The 25,247-nt window shown below is 45.7% G+C and overlaps 1 protein-coding gene across 5 annotated transcripts; it reads right to left on the minus strand.

The window, feature by feature from the left end:
• Window positions 1–2,778: 2,778 nt before the first annotated feature.
• Window positions 2,779–25,202, minus strand: senp7b (SUMO specific peptidase 7b). Of its 5 annotated transcripts, XM_042080255.1 has the most exons (22): window positions 25,070–25,127; window positions 24,566–24,667; window positions 23,759–23,868; window positions 22,741–22,829; window positions 21,459–21,619; window positions 20,620–20,844; window positions 20,364–20,502; window positions 17,500–17,585; window positions 16,109–16,222; window positions 14,074–14,107; window positions 11,794–12,000; window positions 10,205–10,461; window positions 8,503–8,630; window positions 7,504–7,620; window positions 6,800–6,919; window positions 6,276–6,368; window positions 5,188–5,318; window positions 4,558–4,607; window positions 4,237–4,280; window positions 4,022–4,090; window positions 3,496–3,646; window positions 2,779–3,265 (listed from the first exon to the last, which is right to left on the minus strand). In XM_042080255.1, the coding sequence occupies exons 2-22, from the start codon at window positions 24,665–24,667 to the stop codon at window positions 3,134–3,136; spliced, it is 2,559 nt and encodes an 852-aa protein (XP_041936189.1). In that variant the 5' UTR covers window positions 25,070–25,127; the 3' UTR covers window positions 2,779–3,133. The 5 variants fall into 5 exon arrangements, with proteins under 5 accessions (XP_041936189.1, XP_041936186.1, XP_041936188.1 ...); XM_042080252.1 differs by having other exon boundaries at window positions 20,364–20,844; window positions 25,070–25,202; XM_042080254.1 differs by having other exon boundaries at window positions 8,503–8,627; window positions 20,364–20,844.
• Window positions 25,203–25,247: the final 45 nt, after the last annotated feature.

Raw genomic sequence — 25,247 nt, forward strand, 5'->3', positions numbered from 1 at the left:
AAGCAGCTTTGGAGTTTTGGAAGTTGGCAGCTGGCGGATACATAACTGGCATAATCTGTGTTTGCATATTTAATACGTTTCATACATGTGTTTCAACACTGCATTTTGGTCGTTGCTTTTACCTTACCATTACCTTACGCATGCCAGTTATGTATACACCTTTCACAACAGCTAGTTCTGGAGTAGGCCAATCAACTAGCCCGCTTGTTTCCGACGAGCATAGATATATATATCTATGACGACGAGACTCAGGCTGCGCAGTCGGCACCCGCTTCCTTATTTGGGTTTTGGGTTGCCAGGTTTTAGCCTATGACAAAACGGTTGAAATTGAAAGTAAGTGATCGTGTATGTGTAGGGTGTATTTCATAAACAATCTGGCGACCTGAATGGATCAATGATTTTAAAATGAAGTTTGATGGCCATGCAAATTACGGGAGTTTTCCGGAAGAAATAACAAAACGGGAGGGTGCTGGGAGATGACCTTGAAATACGGGAGAAACCCGGGGAAAACGGGAGTGTTGACAGGTATGGTTTAGGCCTGTAACATTGTTTGTCGTCTGTTTACCTTTGAATTCGACCAGCCCTTGTGGCTCATCTTACCCCACCATTTTAAAAGAAAATACTTCTCACAACAAGCTAAAGTACATTCATGATTTTGTTAAGCCCTCACATCATAGCTTAAAAGGGCACCAATTGAGTTGTAATGCATTTGAATGTTGTTCTATTCACGTTTTCTCTAAATCACCATAACTCTGGGCATGAATGAAATCCACTTGGAGAGCAAAAAATCATATTTTTACACATGTATTTTTTACCATGTGCTGTACTTTCCAGTTAAAGAATGATCCCCTCTTCCTTAAAATGTTCACATGATACAATTTGTTTAGGGTTTTTTAGAAAAAAAGGGGTGGCTCATCTTACCCCGTTCTACCCTACTGCTGTGGACTTTTGGATAAAGTGTCAGAGACAAAAGGAAACCAAAATGGCAGTGAGGAAATGAGCATGGAGGTAATGAGCCCAAAGCCCTTAAACCCACTTCGGGAATCCCTCTGGTAACCTCCAGATTAATCTCTGCGTCCACACATTTAAATTAATGACAGAGTGAACGAATCATCCGCCACCCCCAACAAAATCCTCTTCTCTTCTTGCCACCAGTCCATATGCTCCGACTCTTTCACCAGGCTCCCCATTAACACTGGTTCTACTGGTCTACATGAGGGCTTTGATGGAGGAGGTCAGTGAACCCTGACCTTGAGAGGAATCACACTGGTGAAACTGAAGGAGAAAACAAATAGATCTCATTTCAGAGAGACAAAGTGTGGATGACATTAGAAAGACAAACAAATAGTCAGATTATTTTAGTTCTTAAACCAACAATGGTATAATTTGCATTTAACCCTCAATCAGTTTTCAATGGGTATAACTTTATTGTCACTTTCAATGAAAGTCTATCAGACTGCTCTGCAAGTTGGAAATTTACCCTAAAGGGATGCATCAAATAGTGATAGTGTCAGTGTACAATCAAAATGAGTTTGAAGACATTATTTTAAGGTAAGATATAACTACGGAGTATAGTTGACGGATACTTCAACAAGACAAAATACCAACCCACTCCTCTGACACAATCAATAGAAGTCAGTGTGTTGAGTGCAATTTCCAGCAGGGGGGTGGTGAGGTCTTTTGTCTTGTGCCTTAAGCCAATATAGAGGTTGTAATGTTCATGATGAGATTAAACGGGATCAGCAGACGGCATGGATGAAAGGACCGTGCACTGAATCATAACACACCATTGTTCTCACCATTGATGATACAATGCTCAACTGAGTACTGTTCTTGCATTCAGGACACGGAGAAAGCATATTTATTGCATGGATCCATTTTATCAGACTAGAAATATAATGGTAGGGCCCAAGGCATTAATGTCAGTACAATGTGAAGGCCTGGGTATAGTTCTCCAGCACCCAGTAGGAACTGAAAACCTCACGCACTCTATGCAAGGACTGCATCAGTACTGGATTGAGCATATGCTAATCGTGTTTAGTGCTTGATGAAGCTATAGTGGTAGCAGGATCATCTCCATGGGGGGGCTTAAGGGTTTAGTCTCCGTCTAGGACCCCTTGCAGTTGGTCTCAATCCCTAAATTACAAAGATACATCCTCTAATTACGTCAAAACCTCTCCACAATTCAGCCTCCCAACCCCATTAAACGCATATGCCCACCTTCTGGAGTCACCACAGTATAACCAATGTGCTAGCGCAAGAGAAACCCATCAAGCCTGTCCCTTGTGCATCCCACCAAAGCTCCCTAGCCCAATCTCCGGAGTGTCCTTCACACTCTCAAAGCTAAACAACGTGACAAACAGAATAAACTGTGCACTGATGTGCCTAGGGTAGGTCCCAATCAATGTTCTAGACAGGGGAGAAACAACGGTATACACAGAACAAGAGACCCACTCGGACCGCATCCAAGCTACATAAACACAACAGGGGAGCAAAACGAGGTTTTGTTTTAATAATCACATTACAAGGGGTCGTTTAGCAAGCTTGCTTCTTCGCCAGCTCTGGAAAATGAGGGCAGCAAAGCCAGAGAGTAAACTAAAAGAAAAAAACGGCCTCTGCGTATTTGTACTAATGCCACTATTGTTTGCAGCTGCAACTAAACCATATAAATATTCACCATGTTAAAATATGTAAACTAAAGTACATTTTTAATGTCCACAAATGTTGTTGCACTTTGTATTAGTTAGGGATATCAGAGAAGAAAGCACAAACAAAATGTAAAAAAATAACATTTTAATATTTCCTTGGTCTTCACATTAATGGCATAATAGCAATAGTAAAAGCTATAAAACATCTTGTTCAAGTAGTTTGTCTAAGTGTTCACAGTTTTATAAATAATGTATACAGCATTGCATTACACTTATCAAATTGGAGTGTTATTACTCAATTAATAATAATAATTATTATTATTAATATAAAAAAGAAACCAAACAAAAAAACAAACAAAACAATTAGAAACAATATTTAAAAAAAGACAAAAAACAAATTGAACAAGGCCACTGGAAAACGACGGGTCTGCATTGAGCAGGGTGTCTTCTCTGACCGGAGCCTGGACCCTTCTCTTCACCCCTCTTCACTTCGCCGCTCCCTGCTGACGATAGAGCTGGAGCACCAGGTCACGGATCTCCTCCCGTTTCCGCCGCACCTGCTGCCGTGGAAACCAGTGCTCCAGCCGCAGCGGAGGGTCAAAGTGCACCACCGGATTCTGTTGTGGATGGTCAGAGAGAGAGAGAGAGAGAGAGTGAGAGAGCGAGAGAGAGAGAGATGAGAAATAAAGATCTACTTTGTAATTTCAGAAGACTATCTATGGTTAATCTCCTACAAGACATGTGTTTCACGATCCAGCGCATGGACACAGTAGACTAGTGGGAGGCAGGCCCAGGCGCTCTGCTGAGGTGGGGAGTGGACAGAGCCTGAGGGCTGTGTTGGACATACCTGCAAGAAGGCCTCCACGTACTGGAGCAGGTAGAGGCCGCAGTCGCTGCTGTTGTCCTGCAGGGGCACCTTGCAGTGTGAGCCCTTCATATTGTCCGGCGTGAAGCGGCGCGGGGTGCCTCTGCGCACCTCCCACTCCACCTGCAGGTAGCTGAGACAGACGCAAGGGTCAAAACACAACACACACACTCCTGCACACTCACTCTCTCAAGGGTCACACACTCTTGCACACACTCACTCTCTCTCTCTCTCCCTCCCTCCCTGTCTCTTTTACTCTCTCTCTCTCTCTCTCTCTCTCTCTCACTCTCTAACACACACACACACACACACACACACACACACACACACACACACACACACACACACACACACACACACAAATAATGTTTGGAGCTAAAGAGACACCATTTGGAGTGGTTCATGGAAGGATAAATTCTGAGTGTCTGCTGGGCTCAGAGGGCATTTACATCCGCCCACGCACAAACAAACACGCACACACACACACAATGAAGAGAGCAGTACTCACTCTCGTAAGAGCTTGTAGATGCGCTCATGGAAGGAGAGCTTCAAGGAGTCCATGACCAGAATACACGGCCTGGCAGAGGAAAAGAATATACTGAATAAAATGTACTGATGTCCATTCACACACACACACACACACACACAGACACACACAGCAGATGTTTTGTTGTTGAACTGCATTGCTTACCGGTATGTCAGTAAGTAAAGTAAGGCTCTTACCTCCTGCATATGCTTTCTTTAGTGCAACTCTGCTGTGTACAGTCCTAGAGAATACAAATAAAACTAAGTGCATTCAGATCAGCATCAATTTAGCCATCTTGATATGCGGGGATAGGAGGTAATTCAATTATTTAAAACCTTTAACTAGGTCTAAAACCGTGCTTGCGTGACCCCTTACTGTGGTCATTGTTGTTTCAAATGAAATATACAGTGAGATGTCACAACAAAGACTTATCTGCTTATCTGTTGTAAAATGCACAATAACAATGGTGCAGTTACTCTAAACACTCTTTTGAAGTTGTTGGAAAGAATAATGTTTACCGGCAAACTTTGTGATCTCTGGTAGGAGGACGTGGCTCGTACGTTGGTCCCTGTCAAAACACACACACACACACACACACACACACACCAGTTTCACAATCTCTCATCAACACAGTGAACTGAGCAGAACCTCTCTTATTTTTTTTTTTTGAAAGTGGAGTCACAGATTCGTTTCTGACTTTACAAGAGTCTGTTAGAATAGTTTCAACTTTTAATGGTGCTCTAAATCTGTTTGCACTGATCTGGCCGAATTATGTGTTCCTAGGAGCTCCATATATAACTTCAAGGTAATGCCAAAGCACAGTGTCCCTGTCCTACAGGTAAAGACCAAAGCTCCCTGAATCTTTTTTCCCTTTAGAGTAGCAAGTGTATTTCATGACTGAAACCTCTCCAAACACCCTAAAACAGGGTTTGAGTGTACTTTGCATGTGTATGGTTGGGACTAGTCTGCGCCATTTTTGATGATCCATAGATGTAGACCCAGTGAAGTAAATGGGGAAACATACGGAATATGGACTAATTACTCGAATAACAGACATACTGGGGTGCAATAAGGGACAGCACACCTGTTTCATGTTCCCCCTACAGAAAAAGAAGGGAAAAAAACCCTTGGGCCTGAGGCCTCCATACCTTGGCTGGAAGCCTGGGGCTCGCATTTCTTCTTAACCCCAGCACTCCCCTCCTGGACTGGGCCTCCCCACTTTACAACCTGGGGCTTCTCCAAACCCGGGAAACAGATGATGACCAGGTACCAGTGAGCCCTTTGGGGTGACAGAGAGGGCAACTTGCATAAGCACGCAGATGGTACATGGCAGTCATAACCAAAGACATTCACAGACACCGGACTGGACAGATTTGAGTTGACCTAAATAGAGTCTCCTGGACTGTGCACAACAATGCAGCACTAAATGACATTCACAATTCAAGGGAGCAGCTCTATGAAGACTTCTTTGTGTGTGTGTGTGTGTGTAAAGACAGGCAGAGGAAGAGAGAATCTGTGTGCATGTGTGTGTGTGTGCATGTGTGTGTGTGTGTGTGTGTGTGTGTGTGTGAATGCACAATGTGGTCTTCAATTTTACAAGAACACGCCATGTCATATTTAAACATCCATGTCTTGTATCATTTCCCATTTGCAACATTTCTTTGTCCCATTGCTCGTGTTATGGCTAAATGGCTGCTTTGATATTGAACCTGTGGAGCTTGCCAAACGGATGTCCTTGGTTTCCATCCACACACACACACACACACACAGACAGACAGACTGCCTAGCACACAAAGAGCCTTTTTGTGCCTTGTCCTTCCTAAAACACAAGCCATGAAAAGCCAGGCCCATTCTGCCTAGGAAACACAAAGCTCCGTTCTGGCTATTGCACTTTTGCATTTGCATAAGTAATTTCTGCCATATGTAGAATGTAAACATGCCCATAAACATAACCATGAGGCTGATGTATGTAGGCCATGGCGGTGAGAGACATAGGGGTGGTGGGCTGAAGACGCTGGGGAAAGAAGGGTGGTTGGGAGGGGGGGGGAGCTGCCCTGGTTCGACTTTGAGGCCTTACTCTGCAAAGTCGGTGGTCTGCCCTCTCCCTTTTCCATCTCACTGTTTCCATGTCTTGCACTCACTGTAATGGGAGCAGTGAGCTCCAATAAAGGTGCTCGGTGGTCTCCCAAAGTGGCAGTGTGTGTGTGTGTGTGTGTGTGTGTGTAGTCTCACTCACTCTTGATTCACTGGGACAAAGATGTAGTCTTTGTCGAAGATGTCCACATGCCTTGTCCATGTTCGGACTCTCTGATGTCTCCTGTACTCCGACCTACATAAAAGATAATTTAATCATTCACTTATTAACTCTCTCTCAGTATGAACATATCACACAGTGTGACAGAAATAGCTCAGTAACTGTTACGGGAGAAATTTCATCAGAAAAGAATATAAATGAATAAATAACAAATAACGTAGTTATTGTACACTACTACAAACTGTTCAACAATGGATATTTCCTAAAGTGCACCAATGGAAAGACACTGATGACGTCTTACAGTTGCTAGTCAATAGACGTCAATAGACTTGCTGGCCAGGTGCGTCAGTGTGCTGCAGCACTGACTCTGGCCTTGAGCCCTGGTCATGCGGGCGTGACAAACGTGAGAGCTCTGTAGTGTACCCTTGTGACCTCTCCAGTCTGGTCTATCCCTCCCTCCCTCCCCCACCCCTCCCCCCGAGCAGTGAAAATACTGAGCTCCTTACGAGCCCTCAGTCGCCTCCTCGCTGGCCGTGTCTTTACGGGTGAGCTGCTTGTAGAAGAAACTGCTGAAGATGTGTGACCGCTCCCTCATGTCCTGATCGGCTCTCTCCTGGAGCAGGTACCTGGCCAAAAGGACAGTGAGTGCAACTGTAACTGGCTTATTGTCATTTGATTTAGCTTTACTCAATTAAAACAGCAAAACTGCAATGTTATTGATATTACCTGAAATACACAATTAAATAACATGACTTCTTAATGTTTTTCACACTATACACATTTGCCTAAAAGGCACGCACAGTTCATCCCCATAAAACACAATTTAATGTCCCTTGTCATTTTTATTTTAAACACTGGATAGCTAGTCTAGCTTAGGAATACAATAATATAATAATAATATATAAAATAATAAGGTCTCAAGATACTCGCTAAATAAATGCCAAATGGCTGACGTGGGGCTGGTTGTAAAGAAAGTCATGCATCCATAAAAACATACAGCTTATTATAAATTACAAGTTTGAGAGGGTATGTTTGTTCCTACATCCTGCTCTTAGAGCACTAATTTCTGGTACGAGAAGCCATACAATTTCAATTGATTAGGCACCTAAGGCAAGGCACATGATTACCTAACATCATTGCCCATGCATTATTTGCTGATTAACTGTAAGTAAAGGGCAGAGAGCCAAGGTAAAAATATCAATGTGCTCACTTGAGGTAGAAGTCAATGATAACATCATTGAGGAATTCCCCACTTTTTAAGCACTCCAAATCTTCTGTGGTCACGGTGATTCCACCCTTGGATGGTGGTGGGGGGTACTGAATTAACCTGAAGACCAAAAAAGGAAAATAAATCACCAAACACTCAGTTAACAAGAATGGATGGATGAATAGAACAGGTCTTTATTGTCATTGTCACAGGTACAACGAAATGTAAAGTTCTCTCCAGTCAGTGCATTTGTTTGTTTGTTTGTTTGTTTAATTTAAGGCCATTTCCGCAACTAAGGCTATTTAATGGCCAGAGCACTGTGTGTTACAGAAACTTAAATATGTTTTTTAAAATCTATGCTAATAAGATATTCTAAAACCTTCCCAGTCAGTGCATTGTTCATTGAGTCTATAAAAATATAATTGAAGTGCTAGTGTTAACACCATTAGCAGCATACATAAACACACACAGCCATACACACCCAATCATTGCATTAAAAAAATTATAAACACCCTCACAGTCATTGCATAAAAAACAGTATGAACACACAGTCATTGCATAAACACAGTATGAACATACAAGATCTACATGGAGGACAGTTGTCTCAGACAAGCAGACCAATTCCCACAGATGGATTAGGACGAGAACTAGGGCACATTCTAATTCTTAATTTCACAGGACACTTAAACTGGGACTGAGATTAATCTGAAGCTAAGGGCTCACGATGACCAAACCTGGTGTTGACATTAGCCTCTATGGAAGGGAGCCATTAACATTTACATGCACACTTCATCTAGGAGACATTTTTAAACAACGCTAACTTACAGCGCAATAAATACATTAGAAACGAGACACTGCCTCTCTTCCAAGGAACTGGACCAAGTCATGAATATTATAGCTACTACTGTTGCTTTCAACACACGCCTGCTAACAATAGCAGCTTCTCTGGTTGCAACTAAAGGGGCCTTTTTGGCCCCATTGTGAGTTGAGTGAGATTTTTACCTGCGAGGCAGGGCCTGAGTCCTGCATGGACTGCCTGCGGACCGCGTCTTCCAGGTGCTGGACACCGAGCTGGAGGCTTTGGCCGCAGCCTGTGAGGACTGACTGGCCCCTCTCCCAGAAGGACTCTGCTTTTGGGAATAAGAAGAGGGTCCAGGCCAGGGCCATCAGACCAGGGCAGATCAGATCCAACTGCCCCTCCCCCCCCCAGCCCCCCCAAAAAACGTCCCTCAAGTGATTTTTCCACGGCTTTATTATTTTTGGCCCGAGGCAAGAGGTAACAATAGTTTCTTGACACATAAATTAACACAATTTTGTAAATATTGGTCGTCGGCGTGGAAAGAAATGATTAACCCAGATCGCAATGTGCCGTGGCAAGGCTGAAAAAATGGGGACAAATAAAAGTAAACCGCGATAAGCTTTTTTTTTTTTTTACAACTGCCCTGCACCCTGAGATGAAGTGGTGGAGGAGGATGGATGGATGGATGCATAATGGAGAAGAGGAGGAGAGGAGAGCAGAGGGAGGAGAGGATGAGAGGAGAGGAGGAGGGTGACGGCATGTGTTTTCCGCCTGGGCTGGTCCCCGGCTGCCGGGCTCTCTCCACGGTGTGGCGGGCGAGCCAGCTCGTAAAGTGCAGAACGCGGTGGCCTACTTTCCGGCCTGCCAGCTGGCCCCGGGAAGCGTGGCTCGTCCCTGGGCTCGCCGTCACCTCCACAACACAGAAACCCACCTCGCCACCGGCCCCAAGCCCCCCAAAACAGCCCGAAACCCCTCAACTCTTATCCAGCAGTGAAACCCCCCCCAACTCCCTTAGCTCCATCTCCGGTTCTGCATCCCTCGGCCCTGCGTGTACCTCCAAGAGTGGGGTGAAGTGAGCTCCTCAACTTCTGCAGATGCAGCTGGAGGTGACCCAACAGGGCGGGTGGGAGAAAGTGTGTGTGAGACATTGTGTGTATGTGTGGGGCGTGGGGGCACTCATTCAACAATCTCACCTCATCAGTCCCACCGTGGACATGCAAAAACACACGCAGGCACACACACACATGCAGGCACACAGGCACACACAAACACACACACACACACACACACACACACACACACACACACACACACACACACACACAGACAGACACACACACACACACACAGGCATATACACAAATATATACCAAATGTCTGTTAAAGTCCCCAGTCCTCTCAAGGGACTTTGCTTGCCACCATGTAATTGCCCGGCGAGCCCACCCTCATCTCCCCTGATTCATAGGTACTGGGCTTGGCCAAGACCTAACAGCATATCGGATGACGCCTTCATAGTGTCTCCATAGTGCCGCACTTGACATGAGGCCCAAATCCAGCAGAAGTGTTTGGGAGAGAGAGGAGAGTGGAGTGAGTGTGATAGAGGTGGTTTGAGTGAGGATGGCAAACAAATCCTGGAGCCTTGCTTGGGTGACTTAATCTGCCTGAAACCGTTGTAATTTGAGAGGGAAAAGGATTTTGTGTGTGTGAGCACATGCACATGTGTGTATGCGTGTATGTGTGTGTGTGTCCAAATGGAAGGAAAGCCAGACCTACTTTCCACCGTACCTCTGAAGTAGGAGGTGACCTGTGTAGTGTGTGTGTGTGTGTGTGTGTGTGTGTGTGTGTATAGCTATCTTTATGAGGACCTGATTTTAGCATCTCATCTCCACTCCCCTCTCCTCTTACCTCTCCGTTCCTCGCGCCTCCCTGCGCCTCAGCCTCCGGCGGGGGGCTGCCTGGCGGCTGGCCGAGCAGGGCGAGGAGGTGCTCCTCCTGTCCGCTGCAGTGGAGCAGCTCTAGGCCCTCGGCCCACGCCAGCGGAGAGGACAGGCCGGGCTGACCGCTGCGGAGCCCCACCAGGTCCATGATGGAGGCCAGCAGGGCCGCCTGCAGATCCTCCAGGTGCTCATTGAGGACCAGCAGCATAAACGGACTGGCCTGACCTACATACGCGTAAAAGGAGGACCGAAGGACGGACAGACACACACACAGGCTCGCGCGCCCGCACACACGCAGGCACACACACGCGCACACACACGCGCACACACACACACACACACACACACACACACACAGAGACACAGTAAGTGAAAACCACAGCTGGTGGAGTCAAGTCATTATGTGTTTGACTGGGATTTGTCTCTCTCGGTCTCTCTCTCTCTCGGTCTCTCTCTCTCTCTCTCTCTCATTCTTTCTCTCTCTCTCTCTCATTCTCTCTCTCTCTCTCTCTCTGTCTCTCTCTCTCTCTCTCATTCTCTCTCTTGCCACCCATACTCTTGCCTCCTTTTCATTTGAAGGGGATATTAATAGCTCTGCGTTCATCTATGTGTGGTTGCCAGTGCCTTGTCCTCATAGATTCCGTGATGGAGAGAAAGGAGTGCACACTTGGCCCTAGGTTCTAAGAGACTTTGTCTTTTATGTGTTACTAGTGTACTTTTCTGAATTACTAGTGTACTCTTTCACCGTTGCAGTACCCCACAATGGCTGCTCGGGTACTGAGCTTAAAGATGGTTTCCACTGACCTTTGCAGTTCGACTGCAGCGCTAATTTAATTTAATTCAATTAATCCTTCACTGGATTGTGGAGCCGCCCCACCTGCTGATCCCCAGCCTTGGCATTATAAATCACTCCTGCACAGTGGGGCACCCCGTCAACCCTCAGTCAACATTTACACACATGCACTGTGAGATCCCGGGCCTACGGCACCTCATTAAGCATGGGGAGGATTGACTGTGCTGACTAGAGGCAACTGAGCATTTACCTCCAATGTGTGTATTATTCCTAGGTCGGACAATAAATAAATAAATCCAAAGATTTGGGGCTCGTGCCCCGCCTAATGTTTATATAGGTAACTTTCTATGCCCTGGTTATTAAGAAAGTCAAAAACATTTCCAATTTTGGCAAACACACACTAGGTGCTGTAGACATAATCCGTTCAGTAACAGTAACATATGCCAAAAAAAACAAAGTAAATACTGTACTCTGGCAGAATAAACCGACATAAAGGGAAAACCCTGTTTCCTTTGGAAGTATACTATAGTCTGGGGCATGTGAAAGAGATAGGAGGAGTGTGTATTTCCATGTCTTGAGTGTGTGTATGTGTGTGTGAAAGAGAGAGTGTGAGTATATTTATGTATGTGTGTGTGTGTGTGTGTGTGTGTGTGTGTATGTGTATGAGTGAGAGAGAGAGAGAGCGAGAGAGAGAGAGAGAGAGAGAGAGAGAGAGAGAGAGAGAGAGAGAGTGTGTGTGTGTAAGTGTGCCACAGGTGTCTGACCTGGCCTGTGGATGCTCTGGATCTCCATCAGTTCCGTCTGCATGAGCCGGGCCTGGGGATCGGACACGACCAGGAAGAGGAGCGAGGGTGCGGCCTCGCCGGACGCTGGGAACAGCGATCCGTCCTGCGCCAAGCCGCCGTCCCAGACGCCGTAGCGCCGCAGCTCCGACGCCACCGCGGTCACCGAGACCTCGTCGCCACTCCCTCCTGGCACAGTGGAAACACAGCACAGCACGGGCACATGATAAGCTCCCGGGCACGTTTTGGGCTCAGGAGTCAAACATGGCATTTGTTGGGCAGAAGGCAAAAACAAAAATGTCTGCCAAACACCATAAACATAAACACAACATAATGCACAAATATAACACAAATATGAAAGGTAATAAAATGTCCTCTCGCAAGGAGAACGAGGGGGTGAGGGAATGTAACCTTGTGAGGTCATTCACGGCAAGATGTTTTAAGCACAAATGGGCATTAAACAATGGCAGCCTTTGTCACCCCATTGTCATGTAACAAGGCTTTGTTTACAGTCACGAGATCCCATGGAGGCACGATGCCACCAGCTTAAGGTGGCAAGGGTAGCGTGGCAGTGGAGCGGTAAGAATAGCCGTGGTGCACTGATGCCACCCTCTAAGCGTCTTACGTGGGCAGGACATAGAGAACCACCACGACGCCAAGTGTGAGACACAGAGGGAGAGAGAGAGAGAGAGGGAGAGGGAGAAGGAGAGGGGGAGAGCAAAAGACAAGGATGGGGGTTGAGAGAGTGTGTGTGTGTGTGTGTGTGTGTGTGTGTGTGTGAGAGAGGGGGGGGAGGGGAGAGAGAAAGGTTCTCTAGGTGCACGTATACAAACACCCCACTCTGTCTGCACAGCAACTGTAAATAGAGCATTAATCTGAGCTCCTTAATGCAGTCCATCGCAGAGGCTGACCGCCTGAGTGGACAGTCGCAAACAGCTGAGGACCAACGTCACCTGTGGGGGTTGGTGAGAATGACACTCTGAGGCTGGTGGTTTTAGAACGCCCTCTGACCCACACCAGTAGCAGTCTGTCCTCCCACTGTGGGATTTAATGTCTTAAGGATCACTCCTTCTCTCCATTGACTCACATTGATTCCCACACTGATTCTCACATTGACTACTGATTAATGGAAAAAAAACCCAATTGATTTTTGGAAGGATGCTTGCTCTCTCCCTCTCCATAATAGCTGTTACACCAGAGAGGGCATGAAAAGCACTGTGTTGTGGCTACCCTGGAGCGACCTGATGCAACAGCAGACGTCCAGCTTGGTTCAAAGAAACCTGGCCCCCTGCAGGGTTTGATTCCAGCGCTTTGCCAACACACCTAACTCAGCACAGCATGCAAGCTGTAAGTACACAAGCCCTGCCACAGTACTGGAGTAGACGAGCCAAAGGCTTGGGTACAAGCCCTCTTTGACTCTGAGGAAGATGCTGCATGTTGAAACGTTAGTTGTTTGCACCTAAAGTCTTATACATTTGTGTGCTCTGGTCCTTCCCTGGGTTCAGTCATTTGATGTGGCCCAGGGCCTGCTACTGCTTGGATACAAGTCTTTAGGATGGTAAATATAGAGTTCGATACTCCAAAACCGCTCACCATGAGAAAGTACAGTACGCATGCATGCACGCACACAAAGATGATGAGTATATGCAATAGACATAAGTGAATTTCCTACAGCCCGTGTCTTTCGTCAATAACATTGTCAAAATGTTGGAAGCCGAAGTTGCCTATATTAGTTTAGCTTCTCAATGAATTACATTATAGTACTATTCTTTTATTATTGAATTGGATAATCATAAGAGATCCTCATATCAAATGAAGAATCGTAAACATTGTGCACAGTTCTTCAACATTTCTTCTACACTATGTGAAGCAGTTCCCTGTGTTCTCTGTGGCATTTTGGGACAGTGAGGGGAATTAAGTGTGCCTAGCTGTCTGCTCTGCCTCTCTGCCCGGGACAGACGGTGCCGTTGAGACCTAATTAGGGTCCTGGCGGTGAGATGGAGCGGAGCCGGCGTGCTCCTGGCCCTCTGGCCACTCAGACACATGGAGCCAATACAGAGAGGACAACGTGATGACTTCACCTTCAGAGGCCGCACTGGGCACAGCTGGCATCTGATCATTATCTCTCTCTCTCTCTCTCTCTTTCTCTCGCTTCCTCTTTTCTTCTCTACCATTTCTCTATCACTCCATCACACCCACACATGCACGCACACACACACACACACACACAATCTTACAATATGTCTGGTTGTGGGTAAATACCTTTTAGTGGAATGCCCAGGCCTTCATGTGTGATCTACAAAAAAAAGAGCAAAGAAAAAAGTTGCATTAGCAAAATGAGAACCCACAAGGACAGATGCAGTTCTGCCATTAACAAACCAGAGCCAGGAAGTCAGTTCCCCTCTTGATTAGAGCTCTTTGAACACAGAAGTGGCCTTCTCACCACAAACAAAAAACACACATGTGAGTCCACCCCACACAGACTCGAACCTCTTGGTTGATACGTCCGGCAGGAAGAGTGGCATCATCATGCCATAATTACCTGCAACTATACTCATCCCTAGTGACACCGCAAAGTGTTTGTCAACATGACAACGGCGCTAGTGTGTGTGTGTTTGTGTGTTTTGTGTGTGTGTGTGTGTGTGTGTGTTTGTGTGTGTGTTTTGTGTGTGGTGTGTGTGTGTGTGTGTGTGGTGTGTGTGTGTGGCGCCTGCTGCACCACCAGTTCTCCTGCTGTTCCACAGGCTCAGAAGAAACAAACATTTGTGACACACTAACCTACTGTGAGTGGCCCATTTTGCTTCTCCGTCTCATTAAATCGACCCTAATTTATTGCAGGATCCTTCCATCAGGGCTCGGCTATTTCTTAATTGGTTGTAAATGGAGAGAAAAGAAGGGGGGGGGGGGGGGGGGGGGTTCTCCTCATGTTCTGAAGGTTTTAACAGCGCCTCAAGATGACTTTTAGTAGGGGAATCTCATGGCAATCTGGGCCTGCGGAGTTGTGGGGGTTGTTGACACAGAGAAAGCGGGACATGGAGATTCGTTGACACGGGGGAGAGTGTTTTGGAAACAACGGCCTTGTGCAATCCCGATCAAAAAGTACTGCGTCTGTGCTCTAGTTTGCATTTTATTTGTAGTTGTTTCACTTTATTTATTGGCTGCTGCTTCACATCTGCAAAGCGTGTGTGTGTGTTTGTTGTTTGTGTGTGTGTGTTTGTTGTTTGTGTGTGTGTGTGTGTGTGTGTGTGTGTGTGTGTGTGTGTGTGTGTGTGTGTGTGTGTGTGTGTGTGTGTGTGTGTGTGTGTGTGTGTGTGTGTGTCTGTGCATGGATTTTTGAAATTACACGTCGGGAGGGATTCAACAGCTTTTGGGAGAACCAGATGTACTTTATTAAGACACACAGAGACTAAAAGAGATGTGAGATTGGCCAGTGCTGAAACACTGAATGAGGGAAAGACTGGAGCGAAGCAATGGAAAGAGAAAAGGACTGGACCAAACGTTTACTTTATGCATGTAAGATGCGTAGGCTGGATATCTTCTTCATGGAGATATGAAACACATGTGGAAACACACAAACACAAAACACACACAAATACAAACACACACACACACACACACACACACACACACAAACACAAAACACACACAAATACAAACACACACACACACACAAACACAAAACACACACAAATACAAACACACACAAACACACACACACACACACACACACACAAACACAAAACACACACAAATACAAACACAAACACACAAACACACACAAATACAAACACACACACACACACACACACACACACACACACACACACACACACACACTGTGGTTAATACCTGACTGACATTCATATTAGCTCATATAGTTGTATTTCTTGCTGGTCTCTGCTGCATAATCTAACTCATCTCATTAGTATTAATACAGTACGTATATACTCTCACTATGATATAAGCACTGGCTCAACATTATGTCTTCTTTTACCACAGCGCTCCTGCCCCATTAGCTTTTATGTCTGCTGTAAATGCCATTGCAGGCGCAGTTTCTCTCGGGCCATTATGACGATCCACGTGCGCAAACCAATGTTTACTCCAACGTTCATTTGGAGTCTGCATAAAAACGCTAACGGTGCTGTTGAGGTCATATCCTCCACCCTCTGTCACCAGGATCTCTGACTGGGCACTCCAGTTTGCTCTTGTGCTCAACCCAATACTCATGGCTTGCGCAGGAATTTGACTTGAGAGCCGTAATTATGATGGAGGACGCTAGCTAGCCTCTCACGCTCACCATGATGGCGCCGCTACTCTGGGCCCTCAGGCTGCCCATGTGCAGCTCAGCGAAGGGCAGCTCCATCACAGAGGGCACCTCCTGCAGTCCGGCCGAGCTCTTTCCTGCTGCAGACTGAAGGAAGAGGTGGACAGATAAAAAAGAAAAGTTTACTCATTACTAATTAATTCATTAGTTCATTAGTTAACTCATTAATAATCAATTACACACTATTCACGACCATGCCAAACCATAGACTATAATTAAAACAAATGCCTAAGACTGTAGAGTCTAATCTTTAGCATTCTTGGCACATATTGTTAGCTGTATATTGTGACGGAAGACAAATGGCAGATATCCAGCACATTGCAATATTAGGCATACTGTTTTACCAACATACTAGAATTGCTTTCATTTCTGTTTGACAAAATGAATATTATGACATAAGTAACACATACACTCAAATTGAAGAATAAAACACAAGAATGTCCAAAGGCCTGTGGTAACTGGGATTGTCTTTGAACAAGGCTACAACAACCAATGTGCAAGTTGTCTACATTACAAAGACATAATCTGATGAATAATTAGTAGACAGTATTAGTCAGATAATCTACAACACCATTGCATAACAAAGGATAACAAGATTCCCATTCACTTGTTGTAGATACTGCAACTAACTATAATCCTTTGGTAACGAGCTGCACAAAAATAAAAGTCCCCTGAAATGACCCTACTTCCCTCACAAACACAACAGGGTGTTTTGGACAGCATCACTAATAAACAAATGGAATCCATGTCATGTTTCTCTAAAAGCTCCTTGTTCTATTACAATCCACACACAACAGGGTGTTCGCCACAGGCATGCTCTGAACTGTGTGTGTGTGTGGGGGGGGGGGGATATATTTGAGAGTTGGCTGTGCAATCTCATCAACACTATGGCCTCTGGGTTACATAGACCTCACACACACACACACACTTTATCCACATTGACCACTCTGCCCACAAATACCCACACCCATGTGTGTATGTGTGAGTGTATGAAAACAGAGCATGCATACCGATCCATGCAAGTATTTATTTACCAATGTGGTGGTGTGAGATGCACATGCATGACGTGTATATGTGTGAGTGCTAAAAGTGTGCAAGTGTCCAAACTTCTGTGAAATCACTACTTGGTGTAACTAGTGCCAAAGGAAATAGTCAACTGTTGCGTTTATAGCTAACATGGTTAACAATAAAGTATGTATAAAACAATAAAACAATCACTACCTTCAGTTATGTTACTAGGTGCAACTGAAAACATTTGCATCCTGCCAAATGGTCTGTTATTGAAACATGGCCTCTTGAATGACACTACCATTTGTGTTGATTACTTCCCTTGTTGTGTCTTCTATGAGGATAGGTTCACCTACCGGTTCCGTCTGGTTCTGAGAGCTTCGTCTCAGGCTCATGTCATTGTCGTCTTCATCACCTTTTTCATCATCACTGGAGAGAACAACTAAGACAAGAGAGAGACAAAGAAAAAGAGAGAGAACCACAAAAAAGAGAGGGGAGAGCTTAACACAGAGGCCTGAATGTTGCAATCGCACAGCTGCAAGCCAAAGGCAGCAAGCCTCGAGCATTAGCATCACGGAAACCACATGTTGGTACAAGAAAACAAACACACAGGCAAACATTTTCATTCAAAACAGTTTTTCAGTAATTCACTCACTAATTTAATATCCGGAAACATGACATTAAAAAAAAAAAAATCGCCTTTCTGTGCAGTGCTAGTGCAGTTCGAAAGACATCAACAAACACACCGCAGCCATCTGAATGGCAGGAACAAACTGATCTCTTTAACGAACACATGAGTTACTCAAGCATGAGTAGCCATGGCTCAACACAACAGATGTGGACACTTCTTCCCAGTGCCAAACCCTCTATGGATAGAGTGCGTGTGGGGGTTGCGACTCAAGTGACAGCACCAGTGAAGGCTGCATCGGGGTGGCTGGAGGCCACAGCGTAATCTCACTAGAGGCCTCTGGCTCCTGGTCTGAAAGACTCTCCTGTTAAGTGCCCCGTGGCCTGTGGCCCTGAGCCTGGGGAAAGTACTGGGGTGAGAAAGAACACCGTCCCTTTCACCAGGGCAGGGTGGGGTGGTGAGGTGAGGTGGAGAAAATCGGATGAGAAGCCACTTCCTGCCTGACGTGGGGGTTGTGACCTTCACGTGAGGAGACAGTTTAATTAGAAAGACAAAAGGTCTCATATAGAAGAGAGCAGGAAGAGGTAACCAAGGAGAAAGCCAAAAAGGAGAGAAGAGCTACAGACGTTTTCAGAGAGATATGGAAAAATGTCTGTATGTCTGTAGGTATGTATGACGCATCTCCTTAAATTAGTCAAGCAGTTGACCTGAGCCCAATTTTCAGCTCCAAGTTGACCACTTGGCACTGGGAGCCGGATGTGGTGTCGATGAACTGGACTGCTAAAAAGTCACATGGTTTCCCCATTGGAGACGGAAGAGGAGGAGGGGGCACTGACTGGAAGGAGATTAGCTGGAAGGGGATTGGCTGAAAAGTGGATTGGCTGGAGAGGGATTGGCTGAGCCTGGCTCCAGCGTCCACGTGGCTAACAGGCTTAGAGGGGGCAGCTTTGGGGATGTGGGGGGGGGGGGGTAATCTGGGCAAGGGCCGAGGGAGGAAGGCCCCTGGCTTGGCCTGGTTTGAGCAGCCCAGCCACGCTGACCAGGCCGACTCTGGGAATAGCCGAGCTCTTTGAGAAACGGGTTGTCAGCTAGCTGTCCAGTTACTGAGTGCTGACGCACGTCAACCTGGATTTGACCCACAGTCCTCCCCCATCCCAGTGTCTGTCTGTCTCTCTCTGTCTCTCTCTCTCTGTCTCTCTCTCTCTCTGTCTCTCTCTCTCTGTCTGTCTCTCTCTCTCTCCGTCTCTCTCTCTCTCCGTCTCTCTCTCTCTCCGTCTCTCTCTCTCTCCGTCTCTCTCTCTCTCTTATCTCCATACCTCCCTCGTTATTTCTCCCATTCCCTTATTTTCCATCTCCCACTCTCCAACTTTTCTCCCCATAACCCCCACCCCCTCCCCCCTTCCTTGTTGTTTTGCCCAGCCTTTTTACGCTGAGCCCTCGGCCATTAGACTGTGCTGAAGTGTGAAGACCAGCCACTCATTTCAGAGCGGCTCCACTGCTGCGGATCATGGCTCTCTGGGCAGGCAGAGAGGCTCGTGAAGAGGCACCAAAATTTAATGAACAGAGAAACTGCCGTCTCATCAACCACTCGTTGCCGCGAAAAAGACAAAAAAATGTCTTGTTATGGAAATAACGGCTTATGAGAAATATTAGACACTGCCGGCGTTACTCCCTCCCACCCCACCTCCTCTGCTTTTCCCCTAACTTGTTTTAGGAAAGGTGGTCGCCGTGGCGCCATCACAGAGGCTCCTGTTGTCATTAGTGAGCAATCACGCGGAATTCTGGGAAGCGTAAACACAGACGGGCAGAGAGAGAGTCAGCAAAACGAGAAGTGAAGAGGAAAGGAAAAAATACAAATGCAGAAGAAAACGAAAGCTGACTTAGAAAAACGTTCAAAACTGGGAACCAGACAGGGTGCGAGAAAAAATGAGTCAACTGACACACACACAAAAAAAAAGAAGTGGACAATGAGTTCAGAAGTCAGAGAGAAAGAGGCCTGAGAGAGGAACATTGAAAAAAGAGAAAGAAAGGGCAGAAATGGCTGAAAGGAACTGGCGGGGACTTTTGCAGGATATGAGATTGCAAGCATCGATTTCTCTTCTCTTCGACTCTACTTGGAACTCGGCACCGGCGCCCTGCTGACACTGACACTGGCACACACACACACACACACACACAAACACACACACATTTCTAGGACACACCACACCACTAGCTACCACTCCAGCTCCTGCCAAATCTCCCACAGCAGAGAGCGAGTTCCAGTTTCCAAAAGGGAACGGCGAGGAGATTACGTAATCGGCCTCCCATACGGGAAACGCGCAGACAACACTGTTTACTCGTTAATGATCTCATTAGTACTGCGGATATTCAATTTAGACGCTGGCCGAAAAGGACTCGCTCTGGTTTGCAAATTTCACGACGCCTCAGGGCGAAATGCATTTCAGGATGCCATTTCGCAACAGTGAACGTTAGTCATGGAAAAATAAAGCGAAATGAAGACGATCTCTTTGTGCGACTGTGTGCTGAGGATAACCAGTTTAAAAACGTGTAAACAAAGTAATGCACCCACCAAGAGAATATAAGACTTACTAGGTTCTATGGGCCCCGGTTTTGGTTTGGGCTTCCTGGAGTAGGTGCGGAGACAGCGGGGCCGCATTAGCCTCTTCATGTCCTCATCGTAAGGGTTCTTCGGAGGGACTCGGAGTGGAGGCCTGCTGGGACATTTCACCTGGTCCCTCCATTTGGCCTGGTACCCTGAGGGTGAGGAAGAGGAAGAGCCGCCCCCCTTCACTGAACTCGGCTGCGGTCGTTCCAGCGGGGTCTTCTCTGGTGTGGGACATTTCACCTGGTCCCTCCATTTGGCCTGGTACCCTGAGGGTGAGGAAGAGGAGGAAGAGCCCCCCTTCACTGAACTCGGCTGCGGTCGTTCCAGCGGGGTCTTCTCTGGTGTGTCTGCCACAACCGAGGCCTCAGCGCTCCGCTTGGGGGGGCACGGGGGGCTGTTTCCGTGCGTTGTCGGGGTAGGTGGTTTCCCCTGGCCCTCGCCATTCTTTTTGTGCCACGAGCCATTCTGCCCACAGGAGAAGAGAACACCACAGGATTTCAACAGGGCATTAATAATAACAGATCATGACAGAGGGAATCCTCTCCTCTAACTCCCTTTGGTCGCACAAATGTAAGAAATGACTAAAGCACTCTGCATAGTAAACACAATGACTGTTATCCGACAGCTGCATCGTATTTCTGTTCTCAGTAGGCAAACCAAGACTCTACGTAAGTGGTAAATTCCAGGCAACCAATGTGGTACATGAAACTATGAGATCATCAGCTGAGATGTCATCCTTTGTCTTCCACTACTGACTCTCAATCCTGCTTCTAGGACGCCCCTAGAGTACGCATTGTTCATCTTTCCCTGCTCTGAATACTAGACTGAAACCATCAGTAGCACCTCTGGTAAGCTGAACAAACTGAGCTAATTCCGACTAACAACATCAGTCAGGTGCTTTTTGAAACAGGAAGAGATTGAGGGTAAACAGAACTGGGGAGCTCCAGGGGCAGAACTGACCAACCTGCTTCACACACACAACGAAATGACCAATAGTGACCCATACTGTTTAGTGCCTCTACGAAAGGACTGCTGATTGGGAGGCACCATGCTGTGTGATACTGTGCGTCAGAACGTACCTCTGCTGCTTGGCCCCCATTAAGGCCTCTGCTGCCGTCCTCTCTCAGCGGCGTATCTCTGTCTGGAGATTTTGGTCTCTGCTTCACTGGCGTTTTGGTCCATGAGAACTCCTCCTCCTCCTCAGAATTCGGAGACTTCCTCTTCCCTACACCGCCATTGCCTACAAGATCAGACACAGGTGTACAAGGGTAATGCACCTCTCAAGCAGGAACAGGGGCAAATGTAAAGGCACTTATAATTTGCTGGGGCTCAACCATCATTTCAGAAACTGATTCACTTCAGTCAACACAGAAGTGGTCAGTCACATTACAGGTTCTGTCTACGTTGCATTAGGGAGCGGCGGTGGAGCAGATCAACCCAACTGACCCAGTGACTGGGACATAATGGTGTTATCCCAGACATTATCTCAATGCTAATCCAAACCATCTCAAAATAACCTGAACGAGATAAAAACAAAAGGTTAGTCTTTATAAATGAGGTGCATGGCCTCAGGGAGAGGGGGGCGAGTAACGGGAGAGGGGAAGCGAGCAAAAGACAGAGCACAAAAGTGCAGCCGGCCATTTTTAACGGGTCCATAAAGTTAAGCATTTGTTTATTTATCTCAGATATGAAGCCAGGAAAATGCCGGTCCTTTCCAACACAATGTAGAGCACATCAAGGGAGGGTCAGACATGGGAACAGCTGCTTGATGTTAAATTCGTAGCCCCACGGCAAGAGCGAGGGCACAGCCCAAGCCAACAACTTTAAGAGGAAAAATAGTCATTATAAGCACAAATGGAGGGAAAGCTTCAGTCCCAAATGGGGCAGAGTTTCCCTTCATTAGCCATTTGCTAATCAGGAGCAGGCATCAGGCCATGGTTTATTTGACTTGCACTTGAGAACTTGCCCATCCTCACTATTTCTCTCACTTGGGAAAATCTACATCCCTCACCGCTGGTGCTGTAACGCTACATTGGGTGCATTCTGCCATCACTCCAATGCTGACACGTATGCCATCACTACAAGAGGTGACAACAGACCATTTAGGTGTTGGGGCCGGGGATAGTGCAAAGGTCAATTCACCAAAAGTTTCATATTAACTTTTCATTGTTTATGTATGATTTATCTACATGTGTTTTGAAAGTTGATCTACAGTATATGGATGGTACATCGCCATTTACATTGCACTGTATGGCACTACAATGTCTTTTTGTGTCTAACTCCAAAGAACATTGAGCTAAATGGTCCAAACCCTAGGGAGAAGAACCATTTTTCCATTGTGTGGGGGCACAGTGCCATTACCTTGGAATCTTTGTGGCCGAGGAGAGTCACCAACAAACCGCTGACTATCCTCATGGCACAGTGAGTCAGATGCTCGCTTTGGGCGCCACCTAGAGGGCACACACACGCACACATTTTAACCATTTATTTATGTCCACATGGAGAAAAATGGTGCAGGGACACTAATATTAAGGATGCAATATAATACATACACAAACTTATGGACCAGTGTATCAGTAAGCAGTAAACATCAGATACTGTAAATTAACTGTCAAATAGCCACTATGACCATATAACAGGGCATATCTGAACAGTATTGTTACAGTATTATATACAGTGGGTGTTTGCATATATGAACAAGCTAACTGTACTGAGGAACATCTGTAGAGAGGGATCATGCTAGGTTACTACTTTGGAATTACAAGACTCATGCAGGTCACTGTAATGTACAGTTACATTTCAAACAAAAAAAGGCTAATATTTTTTTTTTTTTTTTACTAATATTCCAGTTGGTAGTGAGTTGCAAGAACACTCAACTCTGCACAATGGTCATACCTCATCTGATATAATACGAATGAGCTTATGTTACATGGCTAACCTATGCCATCTGCTGGAGAGGTTTGGAAGTTCTCGAGGTTGGAGGCTCACTATCATTTATCCTGCAATCAACCTATTGTTTACACTCTAAACATGTGTGTTCGAGTGTGTATGTGGTGTGTTTGTGTGTGTGTGTGTGTGTGTGTGTGTGTGTGTACAGTATAGTATGTATGTGTGTGTAAGACAGCAGTGGAGACAGGGGAAGTTATACAGTAAGGTGGGTAGATGGGATAGACTGGGGTTAGCTGAACGCCTTGCGCTGCTCTGTGTAGACGACATAGACAACATACACAAGAAACCATAACCAACAATGTACATTCCTGACATTAGTCTGCTGACCTACACTTTCCATGTTTTCCCATATTATGGTAAACACAGGTGATGGTCAGATCTACTTTGTCTCTAATACCACAACCACTTCCTCCCAGTCAGACGTTGTTACCTGTCAGCTCCTCCATTCATTTGGCTCTTTGGTTTCTGGGTATTTCCACTCGTGAGAGTTTGTGAGTCTTGGTTCCATTTACTGGCATGACTTGTGGATGTCCAGGATGACTTCAGAGTGCAGACATGAGAATCGATTAGGCACACGTATGAAAACAACTTAAATATAAACATTGCACAACAAAAAAGCCTATTTCATTCACTGGGTGGTGCATCTTTAATGTACAGCATCATCAGCTGAGTTTACTGACAGGAAAACGGAATAAGGAACAATGCACAAAGATTAACATCTTCATCTTAGCTGTAATTATTTTTTAAAAACAGCAGATCCTTTAAATATCCGACACACAAACATCCTGTACTGTTGGTAGAGATCTACAGTCTCTTAAGCTGATGACACACATGACAACTTCTTGAGCAATGCGGCTGGGTAATGTTCCCCGAGTATTATGGTTCTGGCACCCTCCGATACTAAGCAACTATCTTTTTTCCGCAGAACTTTAGTCATCAGTAGGCAAATGTTCATGATTAAAATCAGAACACATGGAACTGGTTATGTAGTTGCCTAGTAACATCGCTCAAAACGTTGCTCAATGTATCATCACCTTTATGGATAGAATGCAGCTGAGAAAGGCTCATGCATTTCTGTGATACAAGGATAAGGATAAAGGAATACAAGGATTTTATTTGTCACATACATAAAGAGACACTGTAAAACATGTAGTAGTATAGCATTTAGCTGCTCAACTTTTCAGTGCAACACTGCTGATAACAATCCAATGTTTTGGTAGCAGAACTCTCGTTTTACCTTACACGGTGTGTCGTCATTGAGATATCTCAAAGGTGACTGCGAATGGATATTGCTGTCTGACGGCTGTCTGATCTTGGGGATTCTAAAAGGAGTTTCCATCTAAAGACCAATGTACACAGTTAAGCATGCACATCACGTGACACTCACTATTTCAGGCCTAGCCTGATTTTTACTAACTGACATCGAAACTGGCATATCAGAATATAAGAATCTAAGGTTATAATATAGTAAACGGTACCTTGGCTATTAGACTATACTGAGGACACAACTCAACCAAGCTAGCTCCAGCTATTACAGCTAACGTTAATGTTAGTTAAGTTAGCTGAGACTAGTTTACCGTAAACGTTAGTTTTTTGCAACACAATGATCGATCGAAGGTAGCCTCTAACGTTAGCTAACGTTAATGAAACGTTGCTCATTGCATGAAAGTGTAAAGGGTGCCTTGTCGGAACATGCCTGACTAGCCCACGTATAAGAAGGACAACAAGTTAGTTGCATTACCTTTGCAGGTGATTTTACATTTTGTCGTCATATCAGCTAAAAAGAAATCATATGTAATCAGTTGTGTTGACAGTTTCCTCTTATTTCCTGTTAGAAGTTCAGAAAGTTTCCGGTACGTCAGAGCCATGAGGTTTATGCTACCAAAATAAAAGGTCGGTTTCCTACAACAAAACATAAT

This window comes from Alosa sapidissima, chromosome 23 (genome assembly GCF_018492685.1).
Source record: "Alosa sapidissima isolate fAloSap1 chromosome 23, fAloSap1.pri, whole genome shotgun sequence".
In the NCBI taxonomy this organism is placed as follows: Eukaryota; Metazoa; Chordata; class Actinopteri; order Clupeiformes; family Clupeidae; genus Alosa; species Alosa sapidissima.